At 46.4% G+C, this 23980-nt stretch overlaps 1 protein-coding gene across 5 annotated transcripts in view; it reads right to left on the bottom strand.

Annotated features, from left to right (window-relative positions):
* Nucleotides 1-3767: 3767 nt before the first annotated feature.
* The window catches only part of BCAR3 (BCAR3 adaptor protein, NSP family member), a 282586-nt gene continuing 262373 nt past the window's right edge, over nucleotides 3768-23980 (bottom strand). For all 5 annotated transcript variants that reach the window (XM_073008566.1, XM_007977913.3, XM_007977912.3 and 2 more), the window contains 6 exons: nucleotides 22736-23388; nucleotides 16149-16264; nucleotides 11848-12019; nucleotides 7922-8033; nucleotides 7462-7674; nucleotides 3768-4403 (listed from right to left, as the gene is read on the bottom strand). In XM_073008566.1, the coding sequence (XP_072864667.1) occupies nucleotides 4225-4403; nucleotides 7462-7674; nucleotides 7922-8033; nucleotides 11848-12019; nucleotides 16149-16264; nucleotides 22736-23388 (1445 nt within the window). In that variant the 3' untranslated portion in view covers nucleotides 3768-4224. The remainder of the gene's footprint in view (nucleotides 4404-7461; nucleotides 7675-7921; nucleotides 8034-11847; nucleotides 12020-16148; nucleotides 16265-22735; nucleotides 23389-23980) is intronic.

The raw sequence follows: 23980 nt of genomic DNA, 5'->3' as shown, positions 1-23980 counted from the left end.
ACCTTGCCAACATATATATATATATATTTTTTTTCACTTTTCAGTAGCCATTCTGACTGGTGTGAGCTGATATTGTGGTTTTCATTTGCATCTCTCTGCTGACTAATGATAGAAGTTTTTCATGTTTGTTGGCTGCTCATGTGTCTTCTGAGAAGTGTCTGTTCATGTCCATTGCCCACTTTTTAATGTAGTTATTTTCTTGCTGATTTAAGTTGCTTACAGATTCTGGATATTAGTCCTTGGTCAGATGTGTAGTGTGCAAATATTTGCTCCCATTCTGTGGGTTGTCTGTTTAATCTGTTGATAGTTTCTTTTGCTATGCAGAAGCTCTTTGGTTTAGTTGGGTCTCAGTTGTCAACTTTTGTTCTTGTTGCATTTGCTTTAGAGGATGTAGTCATAAATTCTTTGCCTAGGCCAATATTTAGAAGAGTATTTTCTAGGTTTTCTTCTAGGCTTTTTATAGCTTGAGGTCTTTCAGTTAAGTCTTTAATTCATCTTAATTTTTGTGTATTGTGAGAAGTAGGTGTCCAGCTTCATTCTTCTGCATATGGTTAGTTTTCCCAGCACTATTTATTGAATAGGGTATACTTTCCCTATTATTTATTTTGTCAACTTTGTTGAAGATCATTTGGTTGTAGGTGTGCAGCAGCTTTATTTCAGGGGTCCTTACTCTGTTCCATTGGTCTATCGTGTCTATTTTTGTACCAGTACCATGCTGGTTTGGTTACTGTAGCCTTGTGGTATAGTTTGAAGTTAGGTAATGTGATACCTTCCACTTTATTCTTTTTGCTTTGTTCCGTATGAATTTTAGAATGATTTTTTCTAATTTTGTCAAAAGTGACATTTGTAATTTGATAGGAATAGTGTTGAATCTATATATTGCTTTGGGTAATATTGACATTTTAATGATATTCATTCTTCCAATGCATGAACACTGATTGATTTTCCATTTGTTTGTGTCACCTGCTGATTTCTTTCAGCAGTATTTCAGCAGTCCTAGTTTTTGTTTTTTTTGTTTTTGTTTTTGTTTTTTGGTGACTATTGTAAATGAGATTATATTCTTGATTTGGTTCCCAGCTTGAATGTTACTGGTATATAGAAATGCTTCTGATTGTTGTACATTGGTTTTGCATCTTGAGACTTTGCTTAAGTCATTTATGAGGTCTGGGAGTCTTTTGGTGGAATTGTTAGGGTTTTCTAGGTACAGAATCATCATCAACACAGAGAAAATAGGACTTCCCTTTTTCCTACTTGGGTGCCTTTTATTTCTTTCTCTTGCCTGACTGCTCTGGCTAGGACTTCCTTAATTTTCAGTTTTAAAATATAATGCCACATTTTCCTCCCAAAGTTATTGTAATATTTTTACACTCCTACAAGCATTGTATAAGGGTTATTCGTGTTCCATATCCTGACCAGCACTTAGGAGTCAGACTTCAATTTTTGTCAGTTAAAGGATATAAAAGAGCATTTCATTGTAGGTTTCAATTGTTGCCCTGATTATTGATGTTGTGCATCTTCGTGTTTACTATGTTTCCCCTTCTTGTAAAAACCCTGTTTTCATCCTTCTTGTTTTCGGCGGGGGGGGGGGGGGGTCAATTGTCTTTTTATATTTATTCATGGAAGCTCTTTACGTATTAAGGATGCTAATTGTGTTAGTTATCTCTTACTGTGTAACATAGCTGGCTGATTTTGGCTCAGGGTTTCTCATGAGGTCGCAGTCCAACTGCTGGCTGAGGTTGTAGTCACCTCAAGGCTTTGACTGGGGCTGGAGAGTCCACTTCCAAGATTATCCTTGCTGGCTGTTGGCCAGAGGCTACAGTTCCTTGCCATGAGGACCTCTCCACAGGGATACTCACAAGGTGGCATCTTGCTTTCCCCAGAGTGAGTGATCCAAGACTCAAGACAGAAGCTACAGTCTTCTCATAACCTATCTCAGATGCAACATACCATTACTTCTGCCCTGTGTGCTTGGTTGCACAAAGCCTGGTATAATGTGGGAAGGGGCAACACAGAGTGTGAGCACCAGGAGGCAGAGAACACTGGGGGCCATCTTGGAGGCTGCCTACCGTACTAATCTGTTGTCCATTTTATGTGTTGCCAATATTTCTGGTTTTTCAGGTTCTCTATGTTGTCTTTTGAATGGAAGTTCTTTTTAATGCAGATTGTTATTTTATAATTAATGCTTTTTCGAACTTAAGAAATACTTGATTCAAAGTAAAATATATTTTATTCTAAAAGTATTATGATTTTGCCTTTCACATGTAGGTTCTTAACTCATCCAAATTTTATTTTTGTGTATGACAAGAGGTAAGAGACCATTTTCCCCCTTTCATTTGCTTAACCAATTGTTCAAGAATTAAAGTCATCCTTTCCCTTGCTGATCAACAGTATCACTCTGTCATGTTAAATTTCTGATGATACCTTAATTACTGTAGCTGAGTTATGAGCTTTCATATCTGGTAGGCACCACCAACCGGTGACCACTGTAAATAAATTTCTTGGTTTTGGATTTTGTAATTTTTACTCCAGACCTGTATGAGGACAGGCGTGTGGTTGCAGATCCTCACTGAAGATTATAGTCATTATAATTATTTTCTTCCTGGAGCTGTATGTGAAGACAGTCATGTTTCCTGGCAACCTCCCTTTGCTGGCAGATGAATGTTTTCTATTCCATTAACAGGGACCCTTTAAGGAGTCCTGCTTAATGGAGGCATTTTAAGATCCCCCAAGACAGACACTCTCATTCATTGAGCTGACGTTACTCTTTGCCTCTAGGTCTGTCCCGGCTCCTAAGTTCTCATAAGGAGTTGATTCAAATTTGCTGTACCTTTTTCAGGTGCGGCGGGGGGAGAAGTTTGTTCCTTGGGGATTTCTATCAAGGTTGATCATACACTAAAAGGTATGTTTATTAAAATGTATTCAGGATTTAGTTATGGGTGAGAGGGCTAAGAGCATCTGAACCACCATATTGCCGGAAGTACAAATGTGCTTTGGTATGTTTCAACAAAAAACATTATGGCACCTTTTAAAAAAATGTGGCACATTTTTAAAAACCATCACAGGGCGATAGTTGTTACAGTGTAACTTCTGTCACCAATAAATCATAGTTTTTAAAGGCTATTTAACATCGTGGAGAAATTTTCACAGCCAGTTTAAGACGAATATAAAAGTTGGTATGGTCCTAATACTATGTAAAAGAGAAGGAAAAACAGATTATTAAACGTTTGACAGTTGGTGGCAGAGTGACAGGATATGTTAAAGTCTTACATTCCAAATTCTGTACAATAGGGAAAGTTGAGAGGGATATTGATAAACTAGAAAGAAAGTAGAAAGTATCCCCCTTGCTTAATGAGAAACCTAGAAAGCCAACCTAGGAAACACATTGTTGTACTTATCAGCTAGAGGAAAAGGTAACAGTTGATTACCCTGAAATATGTGAAGAGATGTTCTGTTCATAACATCTGGGTGCCCAGTTTGTACAGGCTGCTATGCTGCACATGGAATTCAATGAGGTAAACTTGGCCTAACTACACCTGCTAGCACGTACCACAGCTTGAGTCTGAACCCAGGTCCTGTGCAGCTGTTTCTACCTTGTGTCACTATCACTCTGTCTCCTAATCCAGGAATATTAAATTTTTCATACCACTTTCATTCGTTTTGGTTAACCATCAGGATATGGTGCCTAGGGAAGAGCATGCCTGAGGTGGCTAAGAGGTAGAATTACTGTACCAAGATGACTTGTTTAATATGAAAGAGACGACTGGATATAACTGTTTCACAAAAAGATATATTTTCATTCATGAGTATTTACATTTTTTGTATTTGTTTAAAGAATATCATATAACTGATACCTTCTGAAATGGTTCAGGCTTTTAAACTCTTCTATTTACACTTATCTGACATGGAATTAAAACTAAAATGGTCAAATACCATGATAATAGAAAGCAACCAGCCAACATAGCTAGGTCTTCTCTTAAATTTGCTGATCAACATTAGCAGTAGTTATCTTAATAATAAATTATTCATTTAAAAATCAGTAGTAATTTTAGACAATTCATAAATAAGTGTGCTCTGTGCAATTTACACGTTTAATATCCTGTGGATACTAAAAGCTTGTATATTGTCAGATTTGCACATTATTACTTTATCAAATAGTAAGCTTTCCCAAAGATGAAGCTGGGGAAACTTGAAAAGACATTCTAAAGGTCTCTCTCTGGAGAGTTATCAAAGCTCTGCCTGCTTTACAGGAGGAGGTTCCAATTTGCGTGAGAGGGCAGTTAAAATCTGGTTGAATTTCTCGTATCTCTCTGCCTGATTGACTTGTGCGCCTTTGCTGCCCCATAGCAATCGCATTTGAAATTCAGTCTTGCAGATTTCATTCATTTCTTCATCTGGTTGAAAACCTAATCAAAACAAAACAAACAGAAAGTTACTTCAGTTCTGTCTAAGTAGACTTGAAAGCTTGCTTAAAGTAGAATCAAAATGAACTACTTCTCTCTCTCAGAACTTTAAAAAATGTCCCCAAAGAAAAATATAGGATCTATTCTGTATAAGGGAGAGCAGAGTCCCACCCTGCAGAACGTGAGCACCTTCAGAGAAGAAATAACAGGTCAACTCATTAAAAACAATAGCGTGAAACTGGTTTGTACAGACTACTGTGGGAAGTAGTGCTGTCGGAAGGAGGGTTCATGGTACCTAGGAGTTTGTTACTTGTTTTTACCAACTTTACGGATGTGCAGTTTACATGTCATATGATTCACCTATTTTTGGCTGTGCAGTTTGATTTATGACGGTAAGTCTAAATAAACCATCACTACCAGTCTTAGAACACTTACATCACCTTAGTACCTCTTTGCTGGCAATTCCTGTTCCTACTGCAGACCTCAGTCAACCACTGATCTGCTTTCTGTTGCTACTGTTTTGCCTTTTCTAGGAATTTGGGATAAATGGAATCATCCACTATGGACTTTTTAATGTGTGACTTCTTTCACTTAGCATGATGTTTTTGAGATTCTTCCATATGTTGTATGTTAATAATTCATTTTTACTGATCAGTATTCAGTTTTATGGACATGCCATATTTTGTTTATCCATTCACCAACTGATGACATTTGGATTGTTTCAGTTTTCTGGCTGCTATGAGTAACTGATTGTGAACATTTGTGTACAAATCTTGTGTAGACATATGTTTTCATTTCTCTAGGAAAGGAATTATTGGGTCATATGATAAGTATATGTTAACTTTTTTTTTTTTTTTGGAGACAGAGTTTTGTTGCCCAGGCTGAAGTGCAATGGCATGATCTCAGCTCACTGCAACCTCTGCCTCCCGGGTTCAAATGATTCTCCTGCCTCTCAGCCTCCCGAATAGCTGGGATTACAGGAATGCTCCACCATGCCCAGCTAATTTTGTATTTTTAGTAGAGACAGGGTTTCTTCATGTTGGTCAGGCTGGTCTTGAACTCCCGACCTCAGGTTATCTGGCCACCTTGGCCTCCCAAAGTGCTGGGAATACAGGCGTGAGCCACCGTGCCCGGCCCCCAGATGGTGACTTCTATTCATTCAGTTAACATTGCTTTGAGCCCCTCCCCATTCACCTGGTCTGGTCTATGCTGATGAGCAGATCTCTGCCTTTCCTGGGTTCACTGTCACTTACAGCAATGGGAACTTGCTATGTAAATCTACATTAGGATCAATTGAAAAATTCCACCAGCGACCTTTAAAGTGATTTAGAGCTGCAGAACAGCTTATGGCACACTTTTCTAAAAACACAGCCTGATGTACTGGCTTATGCAACATCCATGGTAATGTATTCATTGGCTTTGTCTAAGTAGGCACTCTGATATTTGTTGACTTGTTTTTATTGTTTGAGTAACATACAGCCAATCCTGGAGAACTTTTTGAGGAAGAAAATGAGACAGGTACGTGGTACTTACAACCACAGCAGACGGTGCAAACGACTGAGTCCCACATTCTGGTTCTGAGGCAGCTCCCTTTTAGAATTAAATGAATGGAGTCTCCTGCCCCCACGTAGTTCTTAACCTTGTGACTCAAACTATGGGTCCTTGAAGAATTTTTGAAAATTATATAGTAATGGAAAATAGTCATCCCCGATGACTGCCTTGGCAAAGCCCTCCTTGCTGAATGGTCTTTCTGCCATCACACCTTCAGCCCTCCAGCCTTCCTCCACACAGACACCAGAGTAATTTACTTTAAAACAGAAATCTGACCGTGTTGCACCCTCCCATGGTTAAACCCTTCACGGGCTGTTTTTCAGCCATGGTCTATGTGGAAGGCCCTTCCCAGCTGCACCTCCCTCGGTAGCCTAGTTGGCCATTCCTTAGGTCATACCTTGTACAAATCTAAACCCAAGTACTTGTGGATCCCAGTTTTCACCAAGCTCTCTCAGTGGCTTTGCTTGGGTTGTGCCGTCTGAGTGGAATTCCCAGCCTGCTTGCTGGTGACTACTTTTGTCCTTTAACAATCAATGCAGTGTTTTCTGGGAAGCTGTCATCAGGTGCTTCCTCTTTCCTAGCATCTCTGACCAAATCAGTCCCTTCCCCTAAGTGCTCCCACAGTACACACTGCACTTATCGCTGCATGCTGAGATACCTGCTCACATTCCTCAGGACATCCAGTTAGCGTGGTGCCGCGCACATGCCGCATCTGTGGTAAATGCCGGCCGGGCTGACTGAGGAGGCTGTTTTCTGTCGCCATAGCACTTATAAGAAAGATACGTTTACACATTGTAGAAGCGCCCCACACCTTCCAGGGTGTGTCTGATGATAACAGCAGGGAGCTCACTTCACAGGAATGCAGATAAATGAGGTCTGAATAAAACTCCACCTCCTCATCTTGGCACATCACCTTTTCTAATCTCACCTATTAGAGGTACTATTAATAAGTGGTAGGCAAGTTGGCCAATTCTTGCTCTGTTGCCCAGCACCCAGGCTGGAGTGCGGTGGTACAGTCTCGGCTCACTGCAACCTCCACCTCCTGGGTTCAGGTGATTCTCCTGCCTCAGCCTCCTGGGTAGCTAGGATTACAGGCATGCACCACCATGCCCAGCTAATTTTTGTATTTCTAGTAGAGACAGGGTTTCATCATTTGGGCCAAGCTGGTGGTGAACTCCTGACTTCAAGTGATCCACCTGCCTCAGCCTCCCAGAGTACTGGGATTACAGGCGTGAACCACCGCGCCCGGCCCCAATTCTTTCTTAACCCCTTCTCTCTGTTTATTCTATACCATTGAACAAAAGGAACACTTCAAGAAGAGAGGAGAAAAGGGCACTTGAGTCATTCTGGAATTAAGAGGAAGTAATAACCAGCCATATAGGAAATGGAAGTCCATTCTTTAATCCTTCCTCTTTAGTCTTTTTCTAAGTGAAGTCAGCCATGCTCTTCCATTCCTTCATTTCAATTACTATACAGTGTTAGAGAAAAGCTTACAAAAACCACCTCTCACCTGCCAGGATCCTCTCAGCATTCATCTGGTAGCTGTCCGTGGCCTCGGCCATCAATCGTGCTGTTGCCAAATGGTTCAGCATGATTTCACAGCTCTGGTCATTTTTTTCCCACATGTCGGTTCCTTCAAAAGTGACAGCCTGGCGCTCCATTAAGGTCACAAGGGGCATCAGCAGTGGGACTGATACATTATTTGGGGGAACACATGTGGACTCTGAAGAATAAGGAGTAGAGTTTTCCATATCAGATGTTTTCCAAAGTTAAGCACAGAATGAGGTGACTCAGCCCTTGTCTTTGTTACAGCAACTGCAGCCTTCTACAAGCAATGCTGTCATCTGATAAAAGCCCTGATGAGCCATCCACAGTGCTGCAGATAACTCAGGGCCTCATCACATGCCCTTTGTACTTGTACTCCACTCCCCAGCAGGGTAGCCCCATGCTTGCTCTGCCCACGTGCTCACCTCTGCCTTCATGCAGGATTTTGCTGAAGGGCTTCAGCTGTTTCTCATAGAGAATGGCAGTTTGGGTGTACTGGTGCCGCAGAGCAGTCCACGTCTTTTCTAACCTTGTGATCTGGAAGAAAGGTAGTGTTCTGGGAAACGTTCTTTTTAAAATTACCTTTTTGTGGCTGGGCATGGTGGCTCACGCCTGTAATCCCAGCACTTTGGAAGGCTGAGGCGGGTGGATCACTTGAGGTCAGGAGTTCAAGACCAGTCTGGCCAACATGGTGAAACCCTGTCTCTACTCAAAACACAAAAATTAGCCGGGCATGGTGGCGTGTACCTGTATTCCCAGCTACTTGGGAGGTTGAGGCGGGAGAATCGCTTGAACCCGGGAGGCGAAGGTTGCAATGAGCCAAGATCGTGCCACTGCACTCCACCCTAGGTGACAGAGTGAGACCCCGTCTCAAAAAAATAAATTACCTTTTTGCTTAAATTTTGGAACAGGTGATAAGATACACATGGTAAAAATGTCAAAGTGGCTGAAAGCAGGGTAGAGAGGAAAAGTAATCCCCCATCCTCCCCATCTGCATTGCTGTTAGCCCATCCCAGAGATGACAACTCTCCAACTGCCTGTGCATGTGTGCTTCACATACACCTGGCCTGCTGGCCAGTCCCCTGTCAAAATTCAAGGCAGTATTGGATGAGAGGAAATAAACACGATGCAAAATAAAGCACCTGAATGAAAAATTATAACTCTTGCTATAATATAAATCAGCATTATCAGGAAAATATGGCAGAATTGATAAGTTGCTTATTTTAAATATGGATCCTAGAAAATTCCATTGTACCTGAAGAATTCTGAAAGCTCTTGAAATAAAACTGGAATTGACCTCCCCAAAATTCCTGTCTCTATGCACACCCCTTTTAAAAATAAATACATGCATATTATACTACATAAACCATACCTATTCCTTGCCTCAAAAGCATTCAGTATAAGTACATATAGAACAGCCTTATTTTGTTAAATTTCTGCATAATCGTCCACTGTATGGATAGCTATAGTTTAACTAGTCTCTTAAAGAGTTTTATGACTTTTTTTTCTTTGAGACAGGGTCTCACTCTGTTGCCCAGGCTGGGGTGCAGTGATGCGATCACAGCTCACTGTAGCCTCAACCTCCCAGGCCCAGTGATCCTCCCACCTCAGCCTCCTGAGTAGCTGGGACAACAGGCATGAGACACCACGCCTGCTACTCATTTCTTTTCTTCTGCAGGTAACTCAGGGCCTAATTTTCTTCTGGAACAATTTAGTCAGCAGCAGCATATTACCACTGACTCTGACTGTCCTGAGATAAATGGTCCCCAAGTCATACCCTAAAACCAGCAAGGCTGTGTTAAGTTTTCTACATGAAACAAGGCCAGGGCATTAGTATTTAGGGAATAAGAGCCAACTTTGTGTCAAATATTTGAAGAATTTCATTTAATCCTCACAATGCCCTTTAAGACAGGTATTTTGGCTTCGTTTTACAGATCAGAAAACAGAAGCGATTAGGTAACTGCCCAAGGCTTCCCAGCTGGTATGTGGTAGAGCTGAGATTCATTTACTTGGCCTTGAAGAGCTCCTGTATCCAAAAGGAAGGTGAGTAGGCTCAGCACCAGCAGATGTGCTGTGAAGAAAAGGCTGTGGCTGGCCTTCCTCCTGCTGCCCACCATGCTGCCCTTCCTTCTGTAGACCCCTGCTCCCTACCCACTCCCTGAGGCATTGCCTTTCTGAAAGAAGCCTCTGGGTCTGGGCTAGGCCCGTCTCCTGGACGTACTCTCTTGACACTAGAAGCTGAGAAGAGAAGGTGGCACATGTGGCTATAGTGTAAGGGCTGGGTTGGATGGTAACATGCAAAGTAATGTGACTCTTTTTTGGGCTTTCCCTGGGTATGCCACTTCCTCCTAGGCCATTGAATGCTCCGGAGGACTGTGTCCTGTCACTGCTGATGTGCTCCAGAAGAGAAAGGCTGACACTGTGAAAAGGCAGGGAGCCACCTACAAAGCATGGTAATGTGGTTGGGGACAAGTCCCTAACTGCTGAGTTTGATGTCATGGATGACAACCATGTGATCCCACAAAACATCCCCTTTACCAGTCTCAGGGGAAGCTCTGGGCTGGAACGCTTTACCCACAGCCTGGCCTGTTGGCTCTGCTGTCAAAATTCTAGGCAGTTTTAGATGACAGGAAATAAACACAATGCACATTAAAATACCTGAATGAAAAAATGATAACCCCTGTTATAGTAGAAATAGGTATATCATGAAAATCTGGCAGAACTTATGGACTGCTTATTTCAAATACCAATCCTACAAAATTCCAGGCTACCTGAAGAATTTTGAAAGCTTCTGAAATAGAATTAGAATTGACCCCCAAAAATTCCCGAAGAAGGCACTAAGTTGTTCAACCTTTTATTTTTAAGGTGACCTTGCTTTAATGCAAGTAAATTCTATTCCTGCCATGATCTGACTTGCGGGACATGTGACTGTGGCTGTTTCCCAGTGGCAATGATGGAATTTCAATGAGCACCTGGCAGGATTTCGGATATAGCCTGTGGCTATGAAACAGCCAAGCCGAGTGACCAGCGGTTTTGGTGTTACTAGAAGGTTTTGCTGGCTGGATTGTAAACTCATACTCAAGTCCTCCAAGCACCCAGGGCTTGGGAGAACAGAAGTGGGAGTGCCGATCCTAAGCGATAAAGATGGCAGCATGACTTTCCTCTATGAGGCCTGCGTGACTTCAGATACAGATATTCATGTTTGACACTCATCCTAAAAAAACCCTGGCACAGCAGATAAATTCAAATGCCCAATTTCAGAAACGGTAATTAGGGAGTTCTACGGCAGATGGACCAGGAATCTGAACTTTTTAATAGGACAGACTGTTTTAGGTGACCTGAACTAAACTATTCTAAGGATTCTCTGATAGAAGCTCTGCCAGTGTCTCATTTCCCAAGGATTATACTAAATGCCCACACACCTGGCGACCCAGATGGAGGCAGTCTCTTTCTTATACGACACACTTTAGCCAGAAGTCTCATCCTAATTGGTTCTCCATGAATCACTACTGTTCATGAGGATGACACTTGCCACTGTGCATCAAAGAGAAAGCATGGACTGTCAGCAATTACCTACTGCTTTAAAAATAGACCCCAGAGACCGGGTGTGGTGGCTCACGCCGGTAATCCCAGCAATTTGGGAGGCTGAGGTGGGTGGATCACCTGAGGTCAGGAGTTTGAGACCAGCCTGGCCAACATAGCAAAACCCTCTCTCTACTAAACATACAAAAATTAGCGATGTATGGTAGCCCGTGCCTGTTATCCCAGCTACTCAGGAGGCTGAGGCAGGAGAATCACTTGAACCCGGGAGACAGAGGTTGCAATGAGCCAAGATCACACCATTGCACTGCAACCTGGACAATAGAGTGAGACTCCATTTCAAAAAAAAAAAAAAAAAAATAGACCCCCCAGTCCAGGCACAGTGGCTCATGCCTGTAATTCCAGCACTTTGGGAGGCTGAGGCGGGCAGATCATTTGAAGTCAGGTGTTCGAGGCCAACTTGGTGAAACCCTGTCCGTACTAAAAATACAAAAATTAGCTGGGTGTGGTGGTGCACACCTATAGTCCCAGCTACTTGAGGCTGAGGCATGAGAATCACTTAAGCCTGGGAGGCGGAGGTTGCAGTGAGCTGAGATTGCGCCACTGCACTCTAGCCCAGGTGGCAGAGTGAGATTCTGTCTCAAAAAAGAAAAAAAAAAGACCCCAAACACTTAGGACACTGTCCCCTAAATGCAGCAGCTTTCACTAAGATTCAATTTACTTTTGAGATTGACTAAAATAGTCTGATTTGCCATGGCATGCAGATCTCTTTACAGAACATTAAGTACACATAAAGTAATTGGAAATTTACCTGTGGCATTTCCAGGGCTTTCATGAGAGCTGAGAAGGAATAGAGGTCCCCCATGGAATCCTTCAGTTCCACTGCCACCTGGATGATCTTACTCAGAGTGGCTGCTCGGTCCTCCAAAGTGCCCGTGCAGCCCAGAATGTACACTGCAATGCCGATGGCCATCGTGCTGTGTCTGAAAGCGAGGAGATCAGTGGTCAGGTTCAGGGCCAATGAGACTAGGAGAAAACCAAACCAAATCAGCCAAGAGCAGGGCTGTTTTTGTGCCATTTGCTGCTATTGCTCTAAAATGTGCCGGCAGCACAGTTTAGATGGCCAATCTCAACAGACAACGCCCCTTAGCAGGCTGACTGTGGAGGGCCAAACTAGGCCACAGAGGGTACACTTTCAGTCAGAAAGCAAGGTGTCCCCGGACAGGGCCATGTTGAACCCTGGACCTGGGGGCACAAAGAGGGAGCTCCTGAGGCAAAGCTGTTCAAAAGTTGCATGTGGCTGCTAGTACCCTGTACCATGAGAGGTCCGTGGAGACAGCAGGTCCCCCAACACGCTCTGAGAATCTCTCCTCAGGAAAGCCCAGGGCCACCTCCACTGGGCCCCCTGGACTTGGGGATGGAAGGGACAGGAAAATGAGAGGACATTCTTGATCCAGGATAATAACATGGCTATCAGAACAAAGGCAGGAAAGAGGAGGTAAGAATGGTGTTATCCAGCCCCACTCCAGAGGCCAGGAAGTGAACGGGTAGGAGGGTAAAGATTGATGGGCTGGAATGTGCCTGTAAGGCCAGACCCTAATAAAATCAAAATCTCATTTTCCCCAACAATCCTCCCTTTTCTCATCCTAAACTACATGGGTCAACCTCAGAGACCCAAAACAGGAAGCAGGGTGATCTTTCCTCCACATGACAACAGGACTAATATGAATGGGGTCTGTCTGCTGCAAAAGCATAGACTGTGATCCCCTTTCCTTCCCATTGTAAATCAGGACCCAGGAGTTAACTGCTTTAGACCAGAATTGCCTCAGTTTCTTCCAGGCTGTGGTACAAGTGCTGGAGGCAAAGCCCCAATGTATAGCTAGAGTTACTAAAATACAGCATGCATTTGAACTGCAGGGCCACTCTGTCCTGAGTGTTCAGAGCTTGGGATGTTACTCCACGCTGTGCTCTCTGTGTGTCCAGGTGTGATGGTTTGTCTCTTGCTGTTCTTGAGCAAAGGGCAGCAGGCATTCACTGAGTGCTTAGCATCACTGAGTTCTCTAATGTTTGCTGAATAGGTAATGAGCTCTGCCTCCAAGTGTGTTTGCACACATATGCATGTATGGGGCTCACTTGCAGTGTAAGCTTAGGCTGGTACCTAACTGCTCCACCCCTCAGATTCTTCATCTGTAAAATGGGAGCAAGGGTTGTGAGAAAGAGAGACTGTGTATGGGAGTGAAAATAATTAAAGTGAGCCAGGTCTCAGGCCTGTAATCCCAGCACTTTGGGAGGCCGAGGCGGGCAGAATGCTTGAGCCCAGGAGTCCGAGACCAGCCTTGGCAACATGGGTGAAACCCCATCTCTACTAAAAATACAAAAATTAGCCAGGCGTGGTGGCACATGCCTGTAGTTGCAGCTACTCGAGTGGCTGAGGAATGAGAATGGCTTGAACCCAGGAGGTGGAGGTTGTAGTGAGCAGAGATCGGGCCACGGCCCTCCCGCCTGGGTAACTAGAGAGACTATCTCAAAACAAAAAGAATAATAACTGAAGTGCCTGGCACTGGCAGGCGCCTAATAAATAGCAGCTGTTACTAGCGCTGTCTCTGTGCATGTCCCTCCCTCTGTATCTTGGTCCATTTTGCCTCTTTGTCTCCATCTCTTTCCTCTTTTCTCCATTTATCTCCTTTTCCTGATTTGTCTTAATTAATGGATCCAAACATCGACCTAAAATATATTTTTATTATTTGTTCTTTTCCGAGACAGGGTTTTGCTCTGTTGCCCAGACTGGAGTGCAGTGGTGTGATCACGGCTCACCGCAGCCTTGACCGCCCTAGCTCAAGGGATCCTCCTGCCTCAGCCTCTCAAGTAGCTGGGACCACAGGCATATGCCACCATGCCCAGCTAATTTTCGTGTTTTCTGTAGAAACAGGGTTTTGCCATGTTGCCCGGCTGGTCTCGAATTCCTTGGCTCAAGTGATCTACCTGCCTTGGCCTCCCAAAGTGCTGGGATTATAGGCATGACTCACCATGCCCAGCTGTTATCTAATACATTTTTGGAAGAGTGTTGTTATGCATTTGCAAAATATTAACATTGACAGAACATTTTAAATGTTGCTTTTAACTATAAACTCACTTCCCATGCTGCAGTCCATTGATTCTTTATTCAGTGTTTTCTCCCCCTATGTTTTAATGGCCCTCTTGTGTTATATCAATGGTTAACTGAATGGTTATATCCATTCACTCAACCAACATATGCCTGAAACCTCCTGGATACACCGACTATGGGAAAAACAACTCGGGCTGGCAAATCTGCAGCAAAAGCTCCTGTGGTTGGCAAGAGGAGGCATTCAGATGTCACATGAAGGACACTTCCAGAGCAGTATGCCTGGAATGGGTGAGGTGGTAAATTAAAAATAAAGGGTGGTTTTGTATTTGATTCTCAAATGCAAGAAGGGTGATGTCATGTGATACATCAGGACCTCTATAACCTTGGCCTTTATTTAATAAACACATTGTAATTAATAAAACTACTCCCCAGGCTCTAAAAAGAAGATCCCACAGGTCACAAGAAACAAGCTAAGAAGCAAGACCCCAGCCAAGAGGCAGTTAGGAGAAAAGAGAAATAAAGTGGAAAGTCAGAAAACAGCCAAGAGAGAAGCTCCAAACAAACCTGTTGCCCTCAGCCTGTCCCAGCACCCTGAATGATACTAAGAAAACAGGGCTCAGATTCATGAGGCCTGGAAGCTAGGGGGTTTCAGGCTGAAATGTCTCATGGAAGAAACGGCAAAGTATAGTGGCACAGCTCCCCTCTGCTGATAGAACGGAAGCTAGCGGAGCTGGGAGGCCAGGCCCCTGGGGCAGAAGGGAAAAAGGGGACACCCGGAGAGAGGCTGGAACCTAGAAAAGTCTCATTAGGAAGAGCAGGGAAATTCAGAAGTGGGATCTAGAATTCCCCAAAGGCCTAAGCAATGGGCATTCCCGAACGAAGTCCGCACGGCCCCACTTCTTCACCTCCGTCCTCCCACACGGCTGCAATTCAGCATTCTCGGTAGTTTCTATGGGATGTACCACAGCTGCGAGACCAAAACAGCAGCAGCATGGGAGTCATCTTATCTGCTGTATAGCCGAGGAAACTCCAACGCAGCAACATCCACCCCCCCAGAGGTGGCTCTTTACCCTGAGAACAGTAAATTCTAACTAAAAAAAGTCATCCTTCAATCATCAGTCACATTGCAGGTGCCCGAGAGTGACGTGTGGCTGGTGGCTACTGTAATGGTCAGTGCAGGACGTGTCTGTTACCACAGAAAGCTGTCCTGGACAGCACTGTGATCTGGAACTTCATGGAAAGCCATGGGCAGTCAGTCATGGCAACTAGGACATGGGCTGGACAGACAGAAAACTTAACAAGACAGTCCTGCCCAAATCAACTTTAAAAAAATGTGTCAAAAAGGCCAGCTTTTGTGGTAATACGGATATCTAGTCTAGCGCTTTTCTTAAAAACATACCTCATTGTTGGTGTCTTTCCAATTCCTAAACACTCCATTTCATTGACACCCAGGGCCCTGGCTTTTCGTGAGAAGGGGGAGGGATGCCTCGGAGGCCCCGGGCCAGTGCCATCATCCCCGACCTCTGACCCTATTTGTCCACCCCTCAAAGAAAACACTGTCTAGACTCTGCTCTTCCCAGCCTTTCCCACAAACTCCTCCTAATTCCTCAAGCAATCTTAACCCCCAAAGACACAAAGGCGCAGCTTGCTGGGCAGGAGACTCCACCGTGCTGGGGCCCCAGCTCTGCCCCAGGCTGCAGGATCTGTGACTCCTGCTCACAAAGGCCAATTGAGTCACTGGCTTCAGGCCATCTGTTCTCTCCATCCAAGCCTCTAGGAGCAGGGACAGGAACACATTCTTTGTTCCTGAGTTGTGCTGTCTCTGTGTGCAACCCCAGGATTCTCAGGCTCAGGCTTCTGGGAAGAGTCGCTGTAGGCCATGCTCCCTGAAGTGCTGTTACCCCAGGGCTAGGCTGGTGCTGAGCCTGTCCGTGTTCTAAAACCTGCTGCTCTGATGCCTGCAAGGAGCTGGGAGGGTCGGAAGTGCAGAGGACAGCACTGCTCACCTTTCAATTATGTCCAGGCGCAGCTGGTGTCCGTGAGGCAAGGTAATGAGTTCCAGGCCTGAGCTCACCCCCATGTTCCTCCTCATCTCTTCAGAGACTTCAAGTATCCTAGCAACCTGTCAAGAGCCAAAGGTGAAATACATGGGATCAGGAAGTGGGCTTGCCTGATCACGAATTCAGCATGTGAGAGGAAACACACGGTACTAGGATGGCGTGGACACACTTTATGTGTTGCATTTCTTTATCAGCAACCACTGAGACTGCTGTTCTTATATGATGTTTAGGGTGTTTTAATACACATAGTAGAGCATAAAACTTAGGGGGAAAAGAAAGACTGGTGGGAGATGCCGACACCACTCTGCAGATCCACAGATTTGTTAAGTGTTTCTGCCCAGCCAGAGAACAGTTTAGTTCTCGAAGCTTTTGTCTGACACAGGCCGGATCCTGCTGTGACGTTTTGCTGCCAACAGCAGGGCTGCATGTGTTCGGAGCCGACCGATCCCCTGCAGTGGAAAAGCGGAATCTCATCCAAGAGCCTCTCTGCTGTGGGCTTTGCCATTCATGTTCTCACTTAACAGCCACAGCTGGCTGCTATTACCCTTAATTACGCTTCTCCTGGGCTCAGTAAATGCTCTATACGTCTGGAAACTATTAAAAATGTGTACCGTGATTGGAAACCTGAGATCTCAAACACACTTCTTTCTCCTGAGAGGCTTTTCTTAAAATCTTTGTCCCAGACAGCTCTCAACCCATCGCCATTCTAGTATGTAATCTCAGTTTATTAGAATCAGGTATTAGTTATTACAATGTCAGGAAGAAGAGTTAAACTGAGCCAGTGTGTCTCTAAAATGGGGCCAACAGGCCAGGCACGGTGGCTTATGCCTGTAATCCCAGTGCTTCGGGAGGCCGAGGTGGGGGGATTGCTTGAGGACAGAAGTTTGAGACCAGCTGAGCAACATAGCGAGACCCCATCTTTACAAAAAATTAAGAATTAGCCAGGCATGGTGGTGTGCGCCTGCAGTCCTAGCTACTTGGGGCACTAAGACAGGAGGATCACTTAGCACAGGAGTTTGAGGTTACAGTGAGCTATGATCATGCCACTGCACTTCAGCCTGGGTGACAGAGCAAGACACTGTCTAAAAACAAAAGAAAAATTAAATGGCGGCTAATGATGCCTCACAGCACAATGATGTACTAAGAGTGGAACAGCTGCAACAACAAGTCTAGCCACCTGAACACACGGCAGGCATAGGACGGCGCCTCTCCTTGATCTGGTACACCTGTCCTCAACCTTAATTACCCCAGGGTATCGAAACACATCTGGACGTTTAGGTGGTATTACTAACCCTGCCCTATAACTTCTGTGGCTGAACTACTGTCAACCCTGAGGGGAGGACCCTGTGGATGAGCTCTCCAGTGGCAGACGCCAGGACAGGATGCGGAATTCCTACTGTGCTCCTACCTGTGCTCTCTGGGCCTCAGTCTCCCCTTTTCTAACATAACTGCTAAGTTCACCTTTCTCAAGGACTCTGCGAAGGATTCAGATAACTTCAGAACTCCCAAAAGCTACCTGAAAATACAAGTTGTGAATCATCAGCCATGTGGAAAGGGGAAGAATTCTGGCCAGATCTTGGGAAACCGATTTACACCTTGACCTTGGCAAGGCAGCCCAGACGCATGCCATGCACACTTCCTCGCTTATTTAGACAGCTGCCCTCTGTTAGACGTCCCAAACGCTGTACTTCTGAGGGGTGTCCCCCACGCTCTGGGTGGCGAGATTGAAAGGCCTGTGATTGATTCCGTTTTGCTCTGGAAAACCTGGCAGACACGCGGCGGCCCCTGCTCTCCAGCCTGCGTTTCTTCAGCATATATATGCCATGCCTGGGTCACTTCCGTGTAGCCACACCTGCTTGCCTGAGGGCCGAGGGGATCCCAAGCTCACACCGCAGGGCCTGGATTAGGTTCCCTGACAAATGCCCAAGGTTGTGCAGCTCACAGACACAAAGGAAGGACAACCACATCTAGAGCATTTACTGTGAGCCGACTCCACAGGGCAGGGTGGCAGAAGCACCCCCGACGAGGCCTCCCTCTGCCCTCCAAATCTTAGCTGGTCTACTCTGCTCCACCTCTGGACTCCACCCATTGCTACTTCTTCCACTGCCTTGGAGGCTGCTGCACGGACGCAGGAGACCCCGATGGGGGCCCGGCCCAGCCCTCCTCCCAGCCGCAAGGGCCTTTCTAAAACGCCATGAGATTGCCTGGCTTCACTTGCTGGTTCTGTTGCCCTGGGCATAGAGGATCAGATCTGCACCCAAATCAACTGTAAAGTGCCTTGAAGGCAGGAACCTGATAGGAGCCCAGAAGCAGAGACTTGGAAACATTGAAGGAAAGACCTGTGAAGCCCTCCCACAACCCGCCCCAACTCCATCTTCTTCTACCCACACAGAACGAATCTGCTGCAAACCTACTCCGCTCTCCATGGCTTTCAACAACTGAGTCTCTGCGCGTGTGCGTGGCCTGCCATCTGCAAGATGCTTTTGGTGTTCATCTGGCCAATGACACAGCCTTCCAAACTCATCTTGGACGTCCCCGCCCCAGATCCACACCCCACTCCCCGTTCAAGGCCCTGCCCAGAGGCCTCACAGCTCCTGTGCCTTCCCCAGCAGGGCGTTTCCCACCTGGGTCATGGTCCAAGGTCCTGCATCACTGTCCCTCCCCAGCCCACCCCCACCAAATAGCAGGTGCTCCAAGAGCAGAGACCACAAGCTGCCCTGGCACACAGGAGGCGCTCAGTCAAGGCTGAATACATAACCCGGATAAACACATCGTGCTCACTGTGGGCTAGGCAAGGTGCCCAGGGCTTTTACTATATTAGTATCTCATTTAGTCCTTGCCAACCACCTGGGTAGCTGTATTCCTTACAGACAGGCAGAGAAGGGGAGGCTGTTCAGCTGATGTGGCAGAGGCAGGATTCAGGCTCAGTTGGGCCAAGCACTTCACTACTGGACCTCACTTCTAGCTACAGGCAAAGACCTTGTGCATGGTGGGAGAGGCTCAGTGGCTCCTAACCAGGCCCTTGGGGGGTGGGGGCATGGACACAGCAGGGCAGGGAGCCTGGAGGGCTCTTAGGACCACCCACTATCCTGATGGCCTATCTGGGCGTCTGCCCTCATGGCTGGGAACCAGCACGCGGGACCCAGATGCTAGCCAGAGCCTGCTCTCAGCTTCCGGGTGGCCCCGTCTGGGCTGCCACTGCATCTGGGGTGGGAAACAACAGATTGTGTATTTCCCTCTTAGAGATGCTGATTGTGCCTGCTTGGAAGTCAGTGGTTCCAGAAGATAATATGGAAATCGTGGTCCGCTCTTGAGAGACGGGGAAGAAGGAAGTTTCAACATGGCCCTGCCCTAGGGCTGGTTGGACAGAATCCAGGCTGGCTCCTGCTCGCTGCCTGGGGAGCCCATCCAGCCCCTTGTCCAGGGGTGCCTGCAGGCAGACATGGGAGTGAGGCCCCACTAGGGGGACAAAACGTGCCACAGCAAGCCAGGGAGACTGCATTCTTCAGTTGAGACCATCCTCGGGGTCTAGTTTCATGGCTACCAAAGGTAGTGGGCAGGTCCCAGACCTCCTGCCAAGGGCAGGTGGGCAGGCGGGCAGGCAGGCATCTCTCCTCCACCTAGAGGATCATTATGCCCTGCCCAGAGTCACAGGAAGCATTCATTCCCCTGGGAATTGGGCTGTTCTGTAAACCCAGGCCTGTTTCTACAAGGAGCTTCCTCCATGGAGAACCCACGCAGGTTCATACCAGGCCAGAGTCTCCCTCCTGGCCCGCTGACATGGTTCTGCTCTCAGATCCAGGGCCCAGTGTGCCTGACAAGAACAGAAATCCTCACTACTCTTACCTCCCAAACAGGTTAAGCTCGCTTTGAAGTGAGGTCTAGATAACTCTGCTAACTCTGCAAATTGCGTGACTACCTGGGAGCACTGCCCGAGGTCATCCGGCCAAAAGTGCAGCAGGCCCTTGTTCTTCCAGTGCAGCCCTGGCTCTCTTCTCAGGGCCTGCCCAGCAGAAGTGCACCCTCAGCCCCACCTCCTAGGCCTGGGCAATGAGTTACTCTGGTTTCTGAGTCATCCCTCAAGTTCTGTTGTCAGCAAGGGCCTTGTTTACTCCAGGATGGCCAGCAGCTGCCTAAAGTTCCTCAAGCCTGTTTGGGGGAGCCCTCCATCAACTTTGGCGCTCCTGCAGGAGTGCGCTGAGACTGGACTTCTTGCCATGATTCAACACATAGGAAGGAAAACCCCGTTCCTAAGTAAGCCCTGACATCTGAGGCTAATTGACTTCACTGAGCTACAAATAAAAAAAGGGCTTCAAATGCCCAGGAACCAGCCTCTTTATATGAAAAGGTGGACCGAGCCCACCGTCGCCTGAGACACCACCTGATGTCTAGAATACAGTCAGCCCTCCTTATACATGGCTTCTGCAACAGTAGATTCAACCAAAGGAGGATCAAAAATATTCAGGAAAAAAAAAAAAACCTGCATTGGTATGAAACACGTAGACTTTTTTCCTTGTCATTATTTGCTAAACAACGCAGTATAATGGCTATTTACAAAGCATGTATATTGTATTAGGTGTTATAAGTAATCTAGAGATGGTTTAAAGTATACAGGAGGATTGCATAGGTTATATGCAAATACTATGCCATTTTATAGAAGGAATGCAAGCTTCTGTGGATTTTGCTAGCCACTGAAGGGCCTAAAACGAATCCCCACAGATCCGAAAAAGTGACTTAATCTCTCTTCAGGATGTGGTTGCTTTGGAACCACCTATGGACAAAAGTCACTCACATGTAAAATAAATGTTTCCTGCAAAAAAATGGTGATGGGCTGGGCGCGGTGGCTCACATCTGTAATCCCAGCACTTTGAGAGGCCGAGGCAGGCAGATCACTTGAGCTCAGGAGTTCAAGACCAGCCTGAGCAACATGGCAAAACCCTATCTCTACAAAAAATACAAAGAGTTAACTAGGTGTGGTGGCATGCACCTGTGGTCCCGGCTACTCAGGAGGATCACTTGAGCCCGGGAAGCAAAGGCTGCCATGAGCTGCGAACGCACCTCTGCATTCCAGCCTGGGTGACAGAGTGAGACCCTGTCTCCAAAAAAAAAAAAAAAAAAGGTGACGGTGTAAATATTTAATCACGTGGAAAGACAGTCACCTTGGTCAATGAAAGGTTCAGGGTTTAGAATAGTATGTAGAGACCTGTGCCATTTCTGCGGCAAATAAATATTATGCATGCAATTATTTATACCTATACATTTATAGAGAAAAAAAATAATGTTTTTGCATAAACCAAATGCTGACAATGGTGATCTCCAGGAAACTGGATTTTGTGTGATTTTAATTTTATCTTTTAATCTGTATTTTAGAATTCTTTTCTTTTTGAGACAGGGTTTTGCTCTTGTTGCCCAGGCTGGAGTGCAATAGTGCGACCTTGGCTCACCACAACCTCTGTCTCCCAGGTTCAAGCAATTCTCCTGCCTCAGCTTCAGAGTTACTGGGATTACAGGCATGTACCATCACACCCAGCTAATTTTGTATTTTTAATAGAGCCGGGGTTTCTCCATGTTGGTCAAGCTGGTCTTGAACTCCTGACCTCAGGTGATCCACCACCTTGGCCTCCCCAAGTGCTGGGATTACAGGCATCAGCCCCCATGCCTGGCCATTTTAGAATTTTTCTAAATTGAGGAAGGATTATTTTTAAAACGTAGCTTTAAAGATGTTTATACTAAAGATCATTTTAGTAATAAATATGTAATGCATAAGTATAATGTAATAAAAATAACCAAGGTCTGCTACTCCAGAAACTACATTTTCATCTACAGTCTACTCTCCTATAGCTTTGGCTTTACCAGTTCTGATGGAGCTGAGGCAAGGGGGTAGTTTTTTTTTGAGATGGAGTCTCGCTTTGTTGCCGAGGCTGGAGTGCAGTGGCACCATCTCGGCTCACTGCAAGCTCCACCTCCTGGGTTCACGCCATTCTCCTGCCTCAGCCTCCAAGTAGCTGGGACTACAGGCACCCGCCACCTTGCTCGGCTAATTTTTTGTATTTTTAGTAGAGACGGGGTTTCACCGTGTTAGCCAGGATGGTCCCGATCTCCTGACTTCGTGATCCTCCCGCCTCGGCCTCCCAAAGTGCTGGGATTACAGGCGTGAGCCACCGCGCCCAGCAAGGGGGTAGTTTTTAAATAAGCACCAGGTGTGAGAAGGATTCTGTTGCAGCTGCTGACGCCAGCAGGGATGGGTGGGAGAAGAGGGCGGCCCCCACCCACGGCAGCAGCCCGCCATCGCTCTGTCTGAGATGAATTTTATAAGCTTCCTGCTTGGGCAAAGGTTGTCCCAGCTTGTGGTTCCCACCCCTTAAATAAATTCCCATGCTGGTGTTATCTTCGGACTTTCCTAATGGGTGAGGCAGAGTGAGGCCAGATGGATACTCTCATTCCAAACCTACAAAAGCCAGAGGAGCACCGGGACTACCAGCTCTTACCAAACCTTGAAAAGCCAGAACAGCGCCAGGACCCTCAGCTCTTACCCTGCAGTCCATGCTCAGTATGTGCTGAGCGATGACCTTGGGGTCGTTGTTGGTGAACAGTTCTTTTGCACGTTTCAACATTGCTGTTTCCAGGGGCTTATTCTCAGGGGGAAGGAACTTTGACTCAAAGTCATTGGGCCTGAAGGAGGAGACAGTCTCCAGGAGGGGCGCCACAAACTCGCCCTTGTCCCACTGCCCCTTCTCCGTCTGAGCTGCCGCAGGTTCCCAAGGTCTTTCCCTGTCATCATCATCAAGGATCAAGTAGTTGATGCCAGAGTTCCGGGGACCTAGTGCCCCATTCTGCTTGGCTGTGAGCAGTTCTGTGGGGCTTCCCTGGGCACATAAAGGTAGCTTTGCTCCCCTGCCGCAGCCTGTGGCAAACGCTGGGTTCAGTTCACAGTAGTTGGCCTCTGAGTTGAGCCAGGCAGAGGGAGACGAGGGAGCCTTGAGGAAAGGCACCTTGCAGGGCTTAGGGGGCGGCTTAGGGCACAGTTGACTGTCTGATCCCCTCAGCGCCTCCCCAGCCCTGGCGTCCGAGGAGACCCTCCGAACAACTGCTGGGCTCAGGGCGGGCTCGCTTCCTGTCCTGAACACGGGTGAGTTTGGGCAGGGGCTTGTGTCCACACCTGAGGACTGAGGTGGCAGCTTGCAGCCTGTGGGCGATAAGAAAAGGTGAGAGAAAGCTCATCTGTGTGGAGAATATAAAACAAACAACACCAGAGCGGCAGCTGCCCGGCCCTCCGTTCATGCCCCTGGGTTTCAATTTTCATTTTCATTTCCAAAAGAAAAGTCAGTGTGACTGTCCCACGCCCAATCTCACGGAGTCTACAGCATTGTGAGGGCTGGGCTGGGCTTGCCCCATCCCACACTCCTGGGTACAATTCGAAATCCCGGGGACTGCTGACACCTGGGCTACAAACGTTGTTGTATGGTCATAGAAGGCTCGGACAGTCAGAATGATAAAATATATGAGTGAGGAGGGCACGAATAATGTAATCTTGCCCTAAGAAACAGAAGTCGTTAGCCACCTAAAACGCCACTGTCAAAGGATGGATCCCAGCCAGCTTCCAAGGGAGAGCTGGAGACAGGGAAGGGAGAAAAGACGTTGGGGCAACCCACACGGAAGTAGCTTATGCCGGGGTATTAGGAAAATCCCTTTGTGGTCCCAGGGAAAGTCAGTTATGAAAATAATGAAAAACAACCCCCCGTCCTACAAATGTAACTGCTTGGTAGGTCTCCCCACAC

This window comes from Chlorocebus sabaeus, chromosome 20 (genome assembly GCF_047675955.1).
Source record: "Chlorocebus sabaeus isolate Y175 chromosome 20, mChlSab1.0.hap1, whole genome shotgun sequence".
NCBI classification, from domain to species: Eukaryota; Metazoa; Chordata; class Mammalia; order Primates; family Cercopithecidae; genus Chlorocebus; species Chlorocebus sabaeus.
This window is presented reverse-complemented; position numbering and strand designations above follow the sequence as displayed.